General features: G+C 55.4%; 1 protein-coding gene across 1 annotated transcript in view; it reads right to left on the bottom strand.

The window, feature by feature from the left end:
* The window catches only part of ITGAE (integrin subunit alpha E), a 59495-nt gene that overhangs the window by 23369 nt on the left and 18346 nt on the right, over positions 1-17780 (bottom strand). Inside the window, exons 3-18 of the mRNA XM_036033265.1 lie at positions 13026-13132; positions 11851-11918; positions 11365-11482; positions 11020-11157; positions 10485-10600; positions 9693-9844; positions 8949-9102; positions 8182-8332; positions 7627-7694; positions 6748-6883; positions 5990-6132; positions 5518-5658; positions 4644-4868; positions 3495-3625; positions 1992-2113; positions 595-758 (exon numbers count right to left, since the gene is read on the bottom strand). Coding sequence (XP_035889158.1) covers positions 595-758; positions 1992-2113; positions 3495-3625; positions 4644-4868; positions 5518-5658; positions 5990-6132; positions 6748-6883; positions 7627-7694; positions 8182-8332; positions 8949-9102; positions 9693-9844; positions 10485-10600; positions 11020-11157; positions 11365-11482; positions 11851-11918; positions 13026-13132 — 2134 coding nt within the window. The remainder of the gene's footprint in view (positions 1-594; positions 759-1991; positions 2114-3494; positions 3626-4643; positions 4869-5517; positions 5659-5989; positions 6133-6747; positions 6884-7626; positions 7695-8181; positions 8333-8948; positions 9103-9692; positions 9845-10484; positions 10601-11019; positions 11158-11364; positions 11483-11850; positions 11919-13025; positions 13133-17780) is intronic.

Below are 17780 nucleotides of genomic sequence, written 5' to 3'. Positions count from 1 at the left end.
AATCAGAACAGATATGGGAACGGATGTGTAGCCAGAAGCATAATTTATGAGGTTAGTGGAATAAATGACCTTTTTAGATGCAAAGTTCCAGGTCCTGTCAGGCTCTGAGCCCTGACAAGCACTTTCTCTGCCTCGGGGCACCTTTGTCAGGAGTGAACCTTTGTGAAAGGTAACTTTTGTCTTTCCGTTTCTACTTTCCCTCATTCCGTTTTCCTGACATCGATTCGAAGGACCCCCAGCCCCACTGCTGTCACCAGGTGAGATGACACGGGGATGGGAAGAAACAGCAACTAGAACAGTTCTCTTTCTGCTCCGATGCCAGGAGGCTCGGTGATCTAGTTAGTGTTCAATTTCAGTAGGTTTCTTTAGTCTGTATTTCTGGTACGATTAACTCCATCTCCCATACCATTATGTGGTTCTTTTTTTTTTTTTTACTGTATTTTTTTTCATTACCATTTAGTCCCCTGGCTCTTGATCTATTATTATTTTGATTGTCTAGTTTGTATGGACAGACAGATATCCTTCACTGCACACCCCTCGGTTCTTTTCTCAACAACACAGACCCCTCTGGACCCTTCTAAGTCCCTCACTTACCTCTCCCTCTGTGGGGATGAGCTTGAGGTTCTCACAGAGAGAGGTCCTGCCACTCAACTCCTGAAGGAAGCTCTGACAAGTTCTTTGGTCCAGAAACTGTAGCCTCTTCCTCTGCTTCATCATATCCACATCCAACGTGAAATTCAGAGACATCTCTCTAAGGCCTGGGAGTGAAGACCAGACCCTCCCGATGAGGCTAGTGTGGGCAAGTCCCGGACACAGGACCCCAGCCTGCCTGAGGTTCCTTGGGAGCCCCTCTTGAGTGTGTCCACACACAGGTGCTTCCCTGGGGCTGGACTTCTGAGGGTCTTCACTTCAAAAGTACTTGCCTCATGGTCTTCTGGCACTTGGCTGGGGTCCCGCAGTGCCCCAGCCCCAACCCCCAAGTAGCACATTCCCAGGGCTGAGTAAGCCTTCCCTAGGGCAGGGAGGACTCAGGGGGGAGTCTGGGATCAGTGAGAGAAGGAGGAAGAGGGGAAATAACACAGGGAATGGAGAAGGAAACCACAGAGTAAAACCTAAAAAGAGCAGAGCTGGCAGCACCATATAGGTGACCCGGCCAACTCCCTTACTGCACAGAACAGAAACCAGGGCCCAGAAAGTACAAGACCCCTTCCTGGTAGCACACAGCCACTCAGCAGCTGCCAATCAGGCTCCACGTCCTGACTCTTCCAGCCTGTACAGCTGGAACTGGCAGGCCTGTCCTCTTCAACCCCCACATTTGACAATGGCCTCTGTCTGCAGTGAAGCCACCCCGCCTGGGAGAGTGCTTTCTTATTTGCAAGGAACCATAGCGACATCTCAGGGACTGTTACTGAGCTGTTAAATCTTGGGGACTGTTGCTGACAGATTACTCTAGTGGGGAGCTCTTGAGGTGTCAGTAATTCCCGGGGCTGGGAAAGCCACGCCCACCCTCTGTCTTCTGGAAACAGACCTGTCTCCCAACCAGTGCCAATCCCACCTGGGCCAGGGAGACACAGTGAGGAGGGGAGGGGAGAAGACGTAAATCAGGGAGAAAGGGGAAGGGCACTGCCCAGGAGCCCCTATGCATGCACACAGTAGACGGAGGTGGAGAAATGGCTGCCTCTCTCTGAGTCGTCTTTCTGAAACTCACCCCTTCAAACCTGAAGAAGGGTTCCAATGCCCCTCTTCCCAACAAGGTCAGATACACCCCTTCAGAGTGTGGGCTTAACAGCAGATCACCCTTTACTAGTGCGGTTCACACTAAACAGAACCTAATGTCAAAGGAGCTAAGCTCCAAATAGAGGGATTTCAAACACGGGGACCTCATAGCTCACATACCCGACCCCACCCCCATCCTCTCTGCCTGCCCCGCCCTCCCCCAAGCCACCAAGGAATAAGCCAACCCTGGGAGGGTCAGCTCAGCCACCTGTTACCTGACTGGGTCACAGAGCTGATTTCAAAACATAAAAGCATATCCACATTGCTATTGAAGCCAATGGGCAGCATCTTGAGGGTGAAGTTCATGGACACCTTCAGGTGAACCACAGGTCTGGAGCTAGATAAGACAGCAAAGAGGACCATGAGAAGTGATCAAATCAGTGCTTGGCTCACTCATTCATTCAGTGAATATTTATCAAACATCTCTAATGTGCACCTGCTGTTCTGAGTCTTCAGGATACAGTAGGGAAAGAGATAAGTCTCTGTTCTAGTGGAAAAATAGACAATAAGTAAATACACAAGAAGAAACAGTTAGGTACAGGTAATGCTATAATGCAAGTAAAATAGGATAAGGTCATAGAGACTGGGGCTTCTTTGGATGGGTAGTCAGGGATGGCCTCGCTGACAAGGAGACAGTTGAGATCTGTTTACAAGAGAGAGTCAGCTACGTGGAGATTAGGGGAAGTGCACTGCAGGCAGGGGGCACAGCTGGTGCAAAGGGCCTGTGGTAGGAATGAGCCTGGTTTAAGGGTCATAACGGTCAGCATGACAGGAGCACAGTTAATAGTAATGGGAGATGGGCAGCAGTAACAGGAGGGGTAGGCAGGGCCAGGCCATGGAGAGCTTTGTGGGCCATGGGAAGGAATCTGGGTTTTACTCTCAGTGGGAACCATTGAGGGGTTTCAGCAGCAGGGTGGAGGAATCGCTCCGGCTGCCGTGTGGAGACCGGAGCCCAGGGAGTGAAGCCCGGAAGATGCCAGGGCAATGATCCAGGTGACGGGGGCAATGTCTTATATGGGAAGGTATCTGGAGGTAGAGCCAAAAAAAAAGGTGTGTTGATGAAGTGGCAGGGGAAGGAAAAGAATAATCACGGATGACCCCTGGGTTTTCATCCTGAACAAATGGTGTCATTTGCTGAGACAGGAAGCTTAGCGGGGTCTGGGTGGGGGAGAATGGAGGTGAAAATGCAGGTGAAAATAAGAGGTCCGTTTTTAGACAAGTTGACATTGAGATGCCTGGGAGCAACAGCAGACAGGGTGCTGAGTTGACAGCCATGTCTGGGGCTCATGGGGAGCGCAAGGCAGATAGGTGCCCTGTCAGCTTATGTACACACGTGGCACTTGGTAATTCACTCAAGGGTGCGCACAGGAGCCCCGGGTTAGTGATGACAACAACAGCAGCCATCACGGGCACTGCACTAAATGCTTCACAGAGATTCTCCCAATTAATCCTCACAACTCTGTGAGGTGGGCACTGTGGTCACCCCCATCTACAGATGAGAAAACCGGAACCCAGAGTTCAATAACCTGCCCAAACACACACACCAACACCATTACATGAGAGCTGAGCCTCAAGCCCAGAGGGGCAGACTCCAGGGCCCATGCCCCGAGCCACCTGCTCTCTCCGGTCAGTGCCTGGTGTCTTCACGGGGTCACGTAGGGGAGGGCACGTGGGTGGGGCTGGGACCTGGGGCCGCAGAAGGCAGCGCAGATGCCTACCGGAGCAGAACCGCCCGACCAAGAGTGCCCACGGTGATGTCATCAAGGCCATCGCCACTGAAATCTAAGCCACCGTCCACGGACATGCCAAAGTAGTGGAGTCCTGGGGCCACCTCCGAGGCTCTGATGCGCTGTGGAGGGAGAAACACAAGGTGTGGGGGAGGGAAAGGAGAGCCCTTCTGGTTTCATTCAAATAAGCAAGTCAGCATGGGCCCCACCCCTCAATGGGAGCCCTCAGTTCGAGACCGGGAGGAGCAGGGCAAGGTCTCCCAGGGAAAGTGGCATTTGAATGGAGACTTGAAGGGCAGGTGGGACTTGACAGGGGAGATGAGAAAGCAGGGGTTGGGCAGAGCAGGGTGGTCTAAGGAAACTGGGGCCAGGGAGCAGGAACAGGAGGAGAGCTGGGTGTAAGGAGGCTTGATGTGGGGCTGAGGGGTGGGAGGGTGTCTAGTCAGACACAGGGTGGAAGATGGGGAGGCGGTGGGGGGGCAGGGGGTGTTGGTGATGGAGGGAGGGGCTCTATCAGGAGAGCTAGAATGTTAGGATGGACATGGGGACTGACAGGCTGTGCTGAGTGTGGGGTGTCTGGGATTATCCTGGGTTTCTGGTGGGGCGGAAGGGTCCCAGAGGAGCAGCAGGTCTGGGGGCAAGGGGGTGCTTTCTGTTGGGCAGCATCAGAGAGAGATGCTTCAGAGCGATTCAGGTGAGGTACTCAGGATGCAGCTGGACAGGAGGGACTGGAGCTTAGGTGAGAAGCTAGTTGGAGGTGGCATAAGATCACAAGAGAGGTTGGCAACAGAGCCCTGGGGGATGAGAGTTAAGGCGTGGAGGGATTATGTGGGGGGACAGGATCCAGGGAAGGGACAGGAAGAGAGGAAGGAGGATCCAAGGCAGGTCTGCAGTCGGGTATGCCAGAGAAGGGAGCTACAGGTCGGAGGAGCAGACAGATGTTGCCACAAGCTCTTGCCCGACCTGGGACCTCCCACCGCCTGAGTGACTTCTGCCCTTCACTGGGCACTCTCAGTCCTGTGGGAGTGCCTGGCACTCAGACCTGGAGCTGACTTGGGGCTCAGACCAGCACATCTGGTGGGACAGGGCAGGAGTGGCCCCTACCCCGGAACAGAAGCAGGAGAGAGCCCTGCGGGTTACCTGGGAGTAGTTGGTAGAGAGGCCATCCCGGTGCCCATTGTAAATGTACACACTGCCGAAGCTGATGTCATCACCTGCCCCCAAACCCTCCAGGGGGGCCCCGATGGCCACATCTGTGAGCTTATCCTGACTGATATCCCCCACTGTTGCCATGGCAAAGCCGAATCGGGCATCGGCGAACCCAGGATGCCCACGCAGCGTGTGTGCCAAGGAGAAAGAACCATCCTGTAAAGCAAACAGGCAGCTCAGCCCTCAAGACAGGGATGCAGGGGGCCCACCCTTGGCCACCCCAGGAGGCATGCTCACTGGAGTCGTAATTCAGATCCTCTGGCAGGAAGTCTGAGGCTCAGAAGAGGCAAGAGGCCTTCCCAAGGTTACACAGTGAGTGAGCGGTAAAGCTGGGGTCCTCCTGCCGTGCAGCTCTGGACCAGAGCCTACGCCCTCTGCCCCTGTGGTTAGGGGCACCAGACTGGCAACCGGGAGGCCTGGGTTCTAGTCTTGTCTTGACCACACACTTACTGTGTAAACCTGAACACACCTCAACATCTCTGAGCCTCACCCAGCCTTCTCACCTGTGAGGTGCGAGTGTCAGCTACCTCCCATAGTTACCAGGTAAGATAATACACGAAACCTGCTTTGTCAACCGTGCTGCTCTCTGGGACGTCGTCACCACCGATACAAGATGATGAGATGGGGAAAATGAGCAAGAGGGGCACAGGAGGCAGTGGAGCCGCTGTCCACCTGGCCCCCGTCCTCCCTGGGCACTGCCCTGTCGCGGTTTTTGGCACAAGGCAGGGCCAGGGCGAGTCCCGCCTCCGTCACCGCTGCCCAGGCTGAGCAGCCTCAGCCTCAGCAAGCGTGGAGACTTTCCCACCTGCTTGTTCAGACGGTACACGTAGACTCTGCCTTCCTGTCCGTGAATGTGGTAAAATGGAGCCGCCACCAGCAAGAAGTCCGTGGTTCCATCCATGTCGATGTCCACGGGACACAGCTCAGAGCCAAAATAGGACCCCATCTACAGCCCCGGAAGAACTCAGCTCATAGGGCACGTGGGGGAGGCCCCCTCCTGTACCCCCTCAGCAAGGCTACACCCCTGCCCCTGCTCTTCCCGGACCCCCAAATTTGGGGCATTCCAGATCAGCCTGTTCACCAGAGTAACACAGGAGACCAGGACAGCAGCCCGACCCCCACAGCGGGGAACCGCCGGCACAACCAGACATGCGGCACGAGCTCTGCCTGGGCTGGGTCCCCAATCCAATGTGTGCCCTGGAGCCTGTCCCTCCCCTTGGCCTCCAATCCCCCATCTGTAATAACGGAGGGGTCCGAGGTCCCTCCCCAGCAGGTACCTGCTCTCCGTCCAGCACTGGCATGAAGTTGGTCTCTCCGCCCTCCTCCTGGAGCTCAAACACGGCCCCCCGGTGCTTGTGTCGTGGAGCCCCCGCCACGTAGGAGAGGCCACAGGCCTTATGCAGCACCGCCACCGAGTAACCTGGGGCACGGGTGCTGTGGCTGTGACCTGGGCTTGGGGCTCCCACCAGGCCACTCCACCGCCCCCGTCACCACCTTCCCAGCCAGGCCTTGGAAGTGGCCTGGGCAGGAGGACAAAATAGGAGACCGTCCCACTCATCTTTTTAAAAATTGGCATCGAGGAGCTCTCCCACTTACCTACTATTACTCGTCACACACGTGCCCTACCACACAGATGTGATATACATGCATTGTTACACATACAGCTTTGCTCAAAATACACTCATTTGCACACCCAGGATATAAGGACTGAGGTGAGGGGTGAAGGGTCTCCCACCACTATCATTAATGGTGAGACCTCACGTTCCCTACGTAGCCATCCAGGGCCACTCCACAAATCGAGAACTGAGCAGCCCTGTCCCTTCCCAGAAGGCCCTAATTTTCACCTTCAGGTCCCTAACCAGGGACTATCTTTTAGTCCATATGACCAATCTGGGCCATTCCCAACTAGGAAGCCTAGTGCAGCCTAGGGTAAAACCTCATTGTCCCTGCCTAGATCCCACCCTCACCCAGGTGGTCTCCAGGTCCCACCCTCCCCCAGGTGGCCTCTCCGCCCTCCCCCAGGCACCCCACTCACCCAGGTAGCTGTGCTTTTCAGCCTTGGTGTCCACCACTGTCTGGTTCAGGAAGTGGCCCTTGTTGCTGTGCATGTTGTAGAGCAACACGCCCCCTGACCAGTCAAAGGCCCCTACGGCCCCCAGCAGCACCTGCTCCTGCAGGGGACACGGGTGAGGCCATCTGAGCTGAAGGTACTCGAGACCAGTCACTGTGGCCTCAGATCTACCAGCCAGCACAGCAAACCTTGTGCTGTGGGGGCAAAGGGGTGTTCTGTGGTCCCGTGCCCACCTGGCCAGCAATACAGGAGGAAGGTGGGATGGCAAACACTGGTTCCTGCCAGGGGAGCTCTCCCTGTAATCCCAGCAACCCCCAGAGCCATCCCAGGGCCCAGAGTGAAGCACTGAAACAAGTATGATTGAGAAGACAGAGATCTTCTCCTTTCTTGCAGGGTACCCAGCCTGGGCCTGGCACACAGGGCCCACCTGGGTTGAGTGACAGTGCACGAGGGCCATGTCCTGACCGTGCCTGCATTTCAGCCCTCCTGTGGGAACAGCGCCCCGCCCCGTACCCCCCCGGGGGCAGAAGTAGGCCACTTGGCAAGCTGGCCCAGGCCAAAACCTGTTACTACCCTCTGTTTTAAGAACTGCTCAGTCTGAGAGCACACAGAACAAGAAGACCTCCCATAATATGGTCATAAATGTGGTCTTTCTTTGGTCTACCTCAGAGGTCCAGATTAGGGTGAGTAAGAAGTGTTCTCCACTATCCTAACGTGGCTCCTTCAGAGACATCCCCATAGGAGGGCAGAGCCCTGCACTGGGAGCAAGGGTCTCTCAGTCCCTGGGAGTGCTGGTGCCCTTCCTCTATGGCAAGAATGCCTGGTGCTGCGTTGGCCATGTACCTTGTCCAGGATCTGGGCGCTGAACCCGACCTGTGCCAGCTGGTAGTGGAGGGCTTCTCCGACCATGCCTGTAAGGCAAGAAGCCCAGTGAGGCACTGCTAAGGGCAAGGTGATGCAGAAACCACACCAGGGAAGGTCCAGCCTGGCCTCGCTCACAGACGGAACCAGGTCTGGTGTGATGGGATGAGCACCAGGCTGAGGGTAGAGACATGGGTCCTGCTTTCGCAGCTACCCAGAGAGAGCTTGGGTAGTTCCCTCCCCGTTCCAGGGCCTCGGTTTCCTCATCTGTGAGCTGCTGGGGGCTCACAGTCACCCTTCCTTCTCCAGCACCTGGTCAGTTCATCAGAGCTCCCTGGAGATTCGGCGAAGTGCAGAGGGCTGGGGATATTGTTACCTTTTTAGAGATGGAACAGCTGAGGCTCAAAGAGGTGACGGGAGTTGCCCAGAGTGTCCCAGGGAAGTAGGTCAAGGGTGGGGCTGGAGGGAAGGACTGGGGTCTCCTGCTGAAGGCCAAGCAGGCAGCCACAGGGTGGCCGAGGCCCCTGGAGCTCTCACCTTCCATGGGAACGATGCTTTGCTGCAGTTCGCTCACCAGCGCCCCCAGTGCCGTGTAGTCGGTCACCTTGAAGACATGGGACTCACTGGGGTCCGAGGCGATCAGCCTCAGTTCTTTCTCCGTCTTCGGCTTCTTAAATGCCTCTCCCACCTGCACAGAGGTCCGAATAGATGGGTCAGCACCGTGAGGGCTGACTGCTTCCTAAGCCCCGAGCTCTCCAGGCCCAGGCACAGGGCTGACCCTGCCCCCTGGCCTTCAGCGCCTCCATCACCTGCCCTCTCCTTTCCCTGCTCCCTGTCGTCCCCTGAAGACACACTCTGGGCTCCAGTCTTTTACATTTCCTGAACCTACCAGGCTCCTTCGCATCCCTGCACATGAGTTTCCACTGCCTGCACAGCCCTTCCCTCCTCCTCTGTACCCTGTCTGTCCTCCAAAACTCAGCTCAGCACCATCTCCTCTGCGACCATCCTTCCTCCAGCCCCAATGTCCTTCCTGTAGGCTCCAAGAGTGACCACTGTTCTCCCCACCACTGCTGGAATGTGAGCCACAACCACACTGGGAATGAGCCTTCCGCGGGAAGACCCAGGTGGCAGTGGGAGTGATGCCCAGGACATGGGGCCTGGGAGAAAAGAAGTCGATGAGTGTTTGTGAACAGAACAGGGTTTGGGTAAGCCTCTTGCAGAAGCCCCCATGAGGAACCCTGGCTCCTCCCCACCATAGGCTGCACAGGGTCAGGAGGTGCCTGGCCCCTGCTGCTGGCTCTTACCCCAATGGCGAAGCGCCTAACACCTTGCATCTTTGGTGACTCGATGACAGTCGTGAGGTTGCAGGGGTCTTCGAATATCTCCCCGTCGGTGATCACCACCATGATCTTGGATGCCTTTTCACTGGAGCCGTGTGTTGGTGTGAAGATGTTGTCTCTAAGTAAGGGAAAGTGAGGGCGGGGTGGCCTTGTGGCACACGGCAGGGCTGGGGGTGGGCAGCCTGCTCCCAACAGAAAAGTGCTGGACAGAACAAAGAACAGACGTGTGTGGGAGTGATAGTGACATTAATAACAGTGGCTGATATTTACCAAGCACTTTTGTGCCAGGCACTATCATAAGCACTGTGCATATTTTAACCCATTTAATCCTCACAAAATCCTCTAAGGCAAGTGCTATTACTATTCTCATTTTTAAAGTGAGGAACCGAGTGGAGAGGTTAGGCACCTAAGGTCTCCAGGTACATATTGGAGCTGTGATGTAGACCCAGGCAGCCTGACCCCTGAGCCCGGCCCTGCATGCACAGCTGCTCACAAGAGGAGTCTTCAGAAGAAGTTTTGGAGGACTGTCCCAGAGTGTCACTCATCAGCCAAGGTTGCATGGAAAGACCTCACATTCCCCTCTCAGCCAGTTTCTCTTCACAGTCCTGTCCAGCCACCTCTCCGGGCATGATGCCCCCAAATCTCTGGGCAGGGGTGCCAGCCAGCACCCAGTAGTACTCAGGTAATTCCCGCTGCCCTCACACTCACAGGACATGCTTCATGGCAGAGGCTGTCCTGGTGACATTGCCCACTTGAGTGATGTTCTGGACTCTGCTGAGGGAAGCCATCACATCCTGGCTGTACTTAAGGTCGAACTCAGTCTTGATCTCTCTTCCATACTGCACCAGGGCAAAGCTGCACTGGAGGGAGGGCGGGGGGAGGAGGTTAGCAGAGTCACCATGCCCAAGGCCCTTGAGTGGCTCCCCTTGGAAGGGGTGGAAGAATCCACTCCTTCATCCTCGTTAATTGCAGGAGAAGATGCTAAGGCACAGGGAAATCTCTGAGCAAGTGGGGTGGAGGGAGGTGTGACAGTAATGCCCCCAGTGAACCATAGGGTTCTTCTCCCTGAACCCATGAGTTTGTGTAGTCCCTCTCCCCTTCCTATGGACCGTGTGGCTTTCTTTGGCTGTTGGGATATCAGCAAATGGGATATAATCAGATATATGAAAAGCACTTGTGTGCATTAGGTTTCGTCCTCTTGGAATGTTGCAGCCATGAAAACATTGGGCTGACCTGCTAGAGACACGTGGCCAGACGAGTGAGGCCATCTTAGGCCATCCAGTCCCAGTCAAGCAACCAGATACCTGCAGCTGCAGGAAATCACTCCAGGCAAGACCATCAGAAGAACCACCCAGCTGAGCCCAGCCCAGAGAGCTGACCCCAGCCCAAAGAGCTGACCCACAGACCTGTGAACAGCTCAGTGGTAGTTGTATTGAGGTGGTTTGTTCACAGCAATAGACAGCAACAGACTGTGTGAGTCTAGCTCCTGGGGAAGCCTACCTCGAAGCACTTCTCATACACACTCTTCATCATGTTAGAGATAAAGTCTTTGGCTTTCTGGAAGTCTGGGGCATCAATGCTTCCTGAACCATCCAGGATGATGGCGATTTCAGTGCCTGGGCCAAGACAGGGAGCAGGTCAGGAGTGGGCATGGAATTTGGGGCAGCAGTGAGTGTGGTTTGTCCTGCTCTGTAGGGCACCCACCCCATTCAAGCCCCAAAGGCTCAGTTCAGGTAAGAATTCAGTTCAGTGAAGCTCCCAAGAGTGAAGCCCTTGTCTCAGATGCAGAGAGAGAGCCAGAACCTGCTCAGGCTCTGACTGTGTGTGAGTCACTCCCACTCTTGGGCCTCAGTTTGCTCATCTGTAAGATGGAGGGGGCAGAGCAGGGACTGGTGAGGCCTGCAAAAGCCATTCACTGCTCCCCATCTCGCAGACCTAGGCACCTCTCACTGCTGGATGGATGTCACCAGCCTAGGTGTCAGCTCTGAGAGCCTCTGGGAGCCTCTGGCAGCAACCTACGTCTGCCTCTTCTCACCAGCTTCTGCCTCCTCCTCCTCTTCCTCCTCCTTTGCCCCCAGAGCCCGGCGCCACCTGGCTGCATTCTCTGTGTTGCCTTTTTTGTTCAGGTAGCAGTCTCCAGCATCCATATTCGCCTTGGGATCCAGGAGATTTTCTTTAAAAAATACACATGAAAGAGCTCAGAGTCAGATAGCCTCCCTTCTTACCTCAAGGGAAGCCCACACTTAGCCCATGGGGGGCCTAGGCCTGCCTTGCCCTCCCTGGGCCTCTGTGTCCCTCTGCCGAGGGCTGGAGCCTATTCTTGGAGACCCAAGGAGACCTCTTCAGAGCTGTCCAAGGCCAGTGCGTATCCAGTCCTTACCAACATTGTTGAAAGAGACCTGGGTCTTCCGACTGAGGTCAGGCGCCAGCAAGCTACAGGTGCCTGTGAGTTCTGAGCTGAGGCTGTGGCGCTTCCGGGCCACCATTTGAACACAGATCTGGGGAAGAGGGAGAGAAAGGGAGAGGAAAAGTCTGGGTCACCCCCAGCCCAGGCCCCCTAGTCACAGCTATGCAGAACCAAGTGCCTCAACTAGGCAGGGGATGCCAGAACAGCTAGCTCACCCTTCACCAGGGGTAGGAGTTGGTACCAGGGTCAGAGCTGAGGTTAGCCCCTGGGTCAGTGTGCTGGGAGTACATGGAGTAACCCGTCAGAGCCGAGGTCAGCCCTGGTGTTGGCACCAGGGAGACAGCTGGGCTTGGCCCTGAGAATAGCACACCAGTGAGATCTGGTATGAAGACCAGTTTGCCACAGGGGTCAGTTCCAGCCTCCTGAAGGCCCTGCAGCCGGAGTCCCATGCACACTCACCAAAACACTGTCATTGTTCCGGACCACTGTCACTCCCCGGTGCCGCCCATTTGGGATGCGGACATGCTCTGAAACAGTTAAGCCTAGGTAAGGTGGGCGGGATGCAGGGAGGCAACCCTGGAGCCAAGGTCAGAGAGAGCACAGGGCCTGTGATGTCTGCTCTGTGCTGGCTTGTGACAAGTGGTGATGGGACCTAGGAATAACTGAGACCTGGTGTTGTTCCTCTGGGGGCTCCGAGTCTGGTGGGGCAGGTGGATGGGGAAGAACTAGGTGGTGGGTGTGCACAGAGCAGGGGGGCTGTGCAAGATGCTGAGGGACTAGCTCTATGGACTGATGAACTCTCCAGTCTCAAAGAGCCTGCCTCTGGGCAATCTTACTGCCCCACAACTCCAGGGGCAGACATGGTAGCTCCTTCCTCTCCCTTGCCAATGTGGGCCTCAAGAGACTGTCTTGTTTTTGAGCCACTAGATCACCCTGTCATCCTGCTGGACTATGTGCCCTCCAGAGGCTGTTCAACACAGTGCTCTTACAGAGACCAGGCTCTGCCCTACAGAGCTGAGGGGTCATCGGCGAATGTGTGCCTTGAGCTAGATTGGGTGGGATGGGTAGCATTTGGTTAATAAGAGAATTTGGTTCATTCATTTGTTCAAACAGCATTTATGGAGCACCTAATATGTGCCATGTCCCATGCTAGATATTAGGCTGGCCACAGTTAGACTGGGAAGGTAGGGCTGGATTCCACCGAGGTGTGATGAGTTGGAATAGGCTTGGGAACCAGGGGAAGTTGGGTTTGCGTCTGTGGTGTGACCAGTACTATTTGTGCAACCTTGACTAAAGTCAACCAAAGGTTTTCTCTGAACTGGAGGTTCCTCTCCTGTCAAACGCTATGGTTTTGAGGAGTAAAAGTGAATGAAGAAGTACTTAGCATGGTGAGCACTCAATACATATTAAGTGTTGTTTTGGTTTTAGGGTTGGGTCAGGAAAGGTGTGCTGGGGGTTAGGGTTGGGCTGGGATGGGATTGGACGTTGGGAGAGAAGGTGGGCTGTGGGTGGTAGTGGAGTCTATGGGGGAGGGACTGGGCTATATGGGGCGGGGGTTGCAGTGGGCTGGGCTGGATGAGCAGGACTCCTGGAAGAGGTCCTGGGAGCATTCCCTGCAGTTGGGTCTGACTTACCCACAGGTTGGCAAAGGATCTCCTTCTGGCTGAGGGCATCCTGGCTGAGGGAACACCGGTGCAGGGGTCCTGCTGTACCGTTGGCTCTGGAGCTGGTGACCAGGAGCCTGGGTGGGAGGGTAGACCGCAAAGTTGAGCTGGTTGCCAATCCCCTTCTCCTCCCTGCCTGTGCACGCACAGTCTTCCCATTCCAGGCCCATGGGTCCACGGGCTCCCTGGCTGGAAAACTGGGAGAAGGCGCAGACCGAGGCAAGGCAGGCAGACTCCACACCACACAGAACATTGCTCAGCCTCTACTTTTGCACAGCTCCAGGCAGGAAAGGGTCCAGTGCAGCCCCTCTCTGCCCTCTCATCCACCCCGACATGGATGGGGCAATGCTGGTGGTAAACAAACATTCTGCTCTTTGGTGGCAGTGGGGGGAACCTGGAAGCCACCTACAGCATAGTCGCTTATATTGGGGGCAGTGCTGGCTTCCCAGTGGCTGCCGTGGAGAGGGGCTGTCCCAACTGGCGTCAATGACACTGTTCCCTGAGAAGAGCATGCTGGTGCTATCCTATGAGTCGGTCAGAACTGGAGGTCTGGGGTGGGCACCTGAGCCTAATTAAGGCAGCCTCAGGAGGTATGATGCCCAACAATAAACTCCCCCAGCTCCCGCCCACCCCGAGCTCACTAGCCACGATGCCCAGAGAGGGCTGGGCTGCCTGAGACAGGAGTGAGCTCCGCATCCTAGGGTTGTCAGGAAGGGGTGCTGGGAAAGGTGCCCCGAGGCTGGGCTTGGTAATGGTGACCCAAGTCCAAGGTCTTTGTGCTGAGGGTGGAGAGAAGCCACAGAGGACTTTATAAAAGGGAAGCACATAATTAGTCTATGACTTTGAAAGGTCGTAATGAGGGTCTAGAGGGTGGAGGGCAGGAAAGAGGTGCTGTCTCTACACTTGTGTGCGCCCCGCCAGCTTGACCCGCTCCACCCCACACCACCAGCAGTCCCCACGTTGCTGGGCCCAGTGGACACCTTCCTGTCCTCGTCTTTCCCAGGCTCTCCGCAGCCCTGGTGGTCAGTGACCATCTCCTCCTTGAAAGCCTTTCTTATTGATTGCCTCCTCCCCTCTCCTGACTCCCCCTCAGACCCCTTCACCAGCCAGCTGACTTCCAAACGGAAGTACTGGGGCCTGGTCTGTTTCCTTCGCCAGCGCTCTCTCCCCAGGGACTCTGCAGTCCCATGGCTCCTGCCCACCTAGAAACGTTGAGATTCCCGCCTTCACACCGGTGGCCCTGGCACCCCTCCACCAGGGGTCAGACTAGCCTGGCAGTAGAAAGCAGAATAAAGTCCCCCCCGCTCCCCTGAGATGTCATGTCCTGATCTCCAGAACCTGTGACTATGCTACTTTTCATGGTCAAAATGACTTTGTGGACTTAGGTTAAGGATCTTGATATGAGGAGATTATCTTGGATTTTTTAAAATTTTATTATGCACTTACAGTTTACTTTCAATATTATTTCTCATTAGTTTCAGGTGTACGGCATAGTGGTTAAACACTCATATACTTTACAAAGTGTTTCCCCAATATTTCAAGTACCCACCAGGCACCATACATCATTATTACAACATTATTGACTATTCCCCATGCTGGAACTTTACATCCCTGGGACTATTTTGTAACCACCAATTTGTACTTCTTAATCCCTTCACCCTTTTCACCCAGTGCCCCAACCTCCTCCCCTCTGGCGCCCGCCTGCTCTCTGCATCTATGAGCCTGCTACTGTGCTGTTTTGTTCATTTATTTTGTTCTGTAGATCCCACACGCATGTGATATTGCATGGTGTCCTGGATTACTGAGCTGTCCCACTGTAATCACAAGAGTCTCTGTAAGCGGGAAGCAGGAGGCTCAGGGTCAGAGAAAGAGCTGAAGCTGCCACACTGCTGGTTTTGAAGATGGAGGCAGGGACCACAAGCCTAGGAATGCGGATGGCCTCTAGGACCTGAAAACGGTGAGGAAGTGGACTCTCCCCCAGCCCCAGGATGGAACACAGCCCTGCCGATACTGATTTCAGCCCAGTAAGATCCATTCTGGAGACTTCTGCCCTCCAAAACTGGAAGAAAATAAATTTATATTGTTTTAAGCTAAATGCATGATAATTTGTCGCAGCAGCAATAGGAAGCTAATACAATGACCAACTGCGCATCTCAAACAGAACACGTGGCCTTGACCTCCAAGCCTGCCCCTTTCCGCCTTCCCCCAGCAACACATGGCTCCACCAACCACTGCAGCCTACAGCCCGCAGCCCGCAGCCTGGGGACACGCTTGCTTCACCTTTCCACTCTCCCCTCCACCCAATCCATCCATAAACCCTGTTGCTTCTTTCTCCAAATTATATCTAGAGGGCATATCTACTCTCCATTTTCCCACCACCATCCAGGCCACCATTATCTGGTCTGGTCTATGGTAATACCATCCTGTTATTATTACTTTTTAAATTAACTCATAATTTACACCATGTCACTCCGCTGCTTCAGCAGCGTCCTGTGCACTTAGACAAAGAATCCATATCCCTTGCTGCAGCCACAGGGCCTTCTGAGATCCAGCCCCTTCACGCCTCCAACACTTCCCTTCCTGCTCCTTCCCTCTCCCAGCCCCTGCCCCACACCAGCTGGCTCCTGCTCCTGCCCCCCACCCCCACGGGCTCTTTCAGCCTCGAGCCCTGTGCCCGCTGTGCCCTCTGCTGGAATGCTGGCCTTCCCCCACACCCCGACGCTGGCTCCTTCTCCCTGATCAGCCTCCTTCAATGGTCACCTCCTCATCAGTTTTCTCCAACTTCGCAGTCCAGTTCCTCTGCTTCAAGCCACCCTGTTTTAGTTCCTTCAGAACCTGTCACGTCTGACAGTGTCCTGCTTACATGTCTACTTGCTTATATCCTGTCCCCCCCACTGGACTATAAGTTCCCTGAGGATCTTGTCTGTCCCGTTTGCTATGTTGTTCCCAGGGCCTGGCTCAGGAAATATTTGTTGAATGATGACTAAATGGTAGCCCGGGCAGCAGGTGAGGTACTCATCTCTGCAGGCTCTGCAGCTGAGCCCCACAATCCGGTTACCTGTCCAACAACCCTGCCTCCCTCACTGGCCCCAGCACCTCAGAACCAGGCTCTGCCCCAGCCATGATTTGGTGGGGGTGGGGGGTGCGGGCCTGGAGCAGTCTCCGCTCTCCATCCTCCTCAGGCCTTGGCCCAAGCTGTTTCCTCTGCCCACAATGCCCTTCCCTTGCTTTGCCTGCTGAGCTGGTATCCCGAACCCCAGCTCCTCAGGGGCCCTTCCCAAAAGAAGGAGCTACTTCACCCCTCCAAGCCGTCCAAGTAGTCCTGTCTACTAGAACCCACCCCCACTCCTGGCTCTTGTTCCCACCCAGACTGTGAGCTCCCAAGAGACTACCACACTCAGCCACACAGGTTGCCCCTTGCAGAACCCAAGGGTACCCTTCATATCACAGCCACATGGTGTTGCGGCCAGGGGCCCAGTCTGAGCAGCCCCTGCCACCCACCTCTTCATCACCCCAGTATGCTGGGTGGTCTCTTGATCTCCAGGTTCACTGACTGAGTGACTGATGAACTAAACAGTAACTAAGCCCACCAACAGCTGACGGCCCATCGGATCAAGTTACCCAGTTCTAGCCTGTCTCTGTGTTCCGTCTGTCCCCAGATGCCCATTCCACTCCCCCTGGGCCGGCCACGCCCACGATGCTGCCAGCCTTGGCTGTCACATTTTAGGGAGAAACAGTGTGAGGAGTGACAGGGACATGTCATCCTCACATGGGAAGCCTGAGCCTCTCTCTGTGGCCTGGTGGCCAGCAGAGCATTTCCTGCCCCGTGCAGCAGGTGCATGGTCGCAGCCCCATCATTTGTGGCAGGAACCCCCAGAAGTGCATCTCACCACATCCTCCCATGAGCCCTCCTCCGCGTCAGCTGGTGTTCAGAAAGCTTCTCATGAGCCCAGCTGGGCTCTTCCCCCATCGTTGGTGGGCTCAGGGCCTTCTGTTGGGGGCAAGGGCTTCAAACTCCCCTCATCCATCATGGCCTTTCAGCTTGGACTTCTGAGGGACAGAGTCTTAATGTCTGTCAGGCCCGGTGCTGGGGGACTGAGCAGGAGATGGTCACAGACACGCCAGACTGAAGCCCGGCTTCGCACACATGTGGGGCAATGAGAACATCCTGCGCTGAGAAGCCGGGAAAACGGAGCACTGAGCCAGCACAAGCCCTGGCCCAGCAACCCCGCTGCTGGGCACACACGTGCCTGACAGTGGGAAGGGCACCTGGCCCATGCTCTACTCTGCACAAAAGCCCAAGGAAAGAGCCCAAATGCCCTCATGGCACTCCTCACACCAGAAAACTCTAGCAAAGAGAATGAGCACTATCGCCTCAGTCAAGACCATTGGGTGAACGTCACAGACGTATGTGAGGGTGAGAAGTCTGCTGTGCACCTCGGTTATGACCAGTTCAAGAACAGGCAAAGTCACTGCATGGAGATGGCGGCTGTGGTGGTGGCTGGCTCTGCGCAGGGCCTGTGGCTGGCACGGCTGGTGATGCCCCACTCTGGGTCTGGACATCGCCTGCCCAGGGCCCACTTTGCAAGCGCTCACTGAGTCGCCCACGGTGTGTGCATGGTTCTGTGTGGCACATGCCAGCACAGTTTCACCAAACGAAGGAAAACTGCCAACACCAGCCTTTGATTCAAATTCCCGCAGCCAAAAACTTCCCAACAACCCTCT

This window comes from Phyllostomus discolor, chromosome 8 (genome assembly GCF_004126475.2).
Source record: "Phyllostomus discolor isolate MPI-MPIP mPhyDis1 chromosome 8, mPhyDis1.pri.v3, whole genome shotgun sequence".
In the NCBI taxonomy this organism is placed as follows: Eukaryota; Metazoa; Chordata; class Mammalia; order Chiroptera; family Phyllostomidae; genus Phyllostomus; species Phyllostomus discolor.
This window is presented reverse-complemented; position numbering and strand designations above follow the sequence as displayed.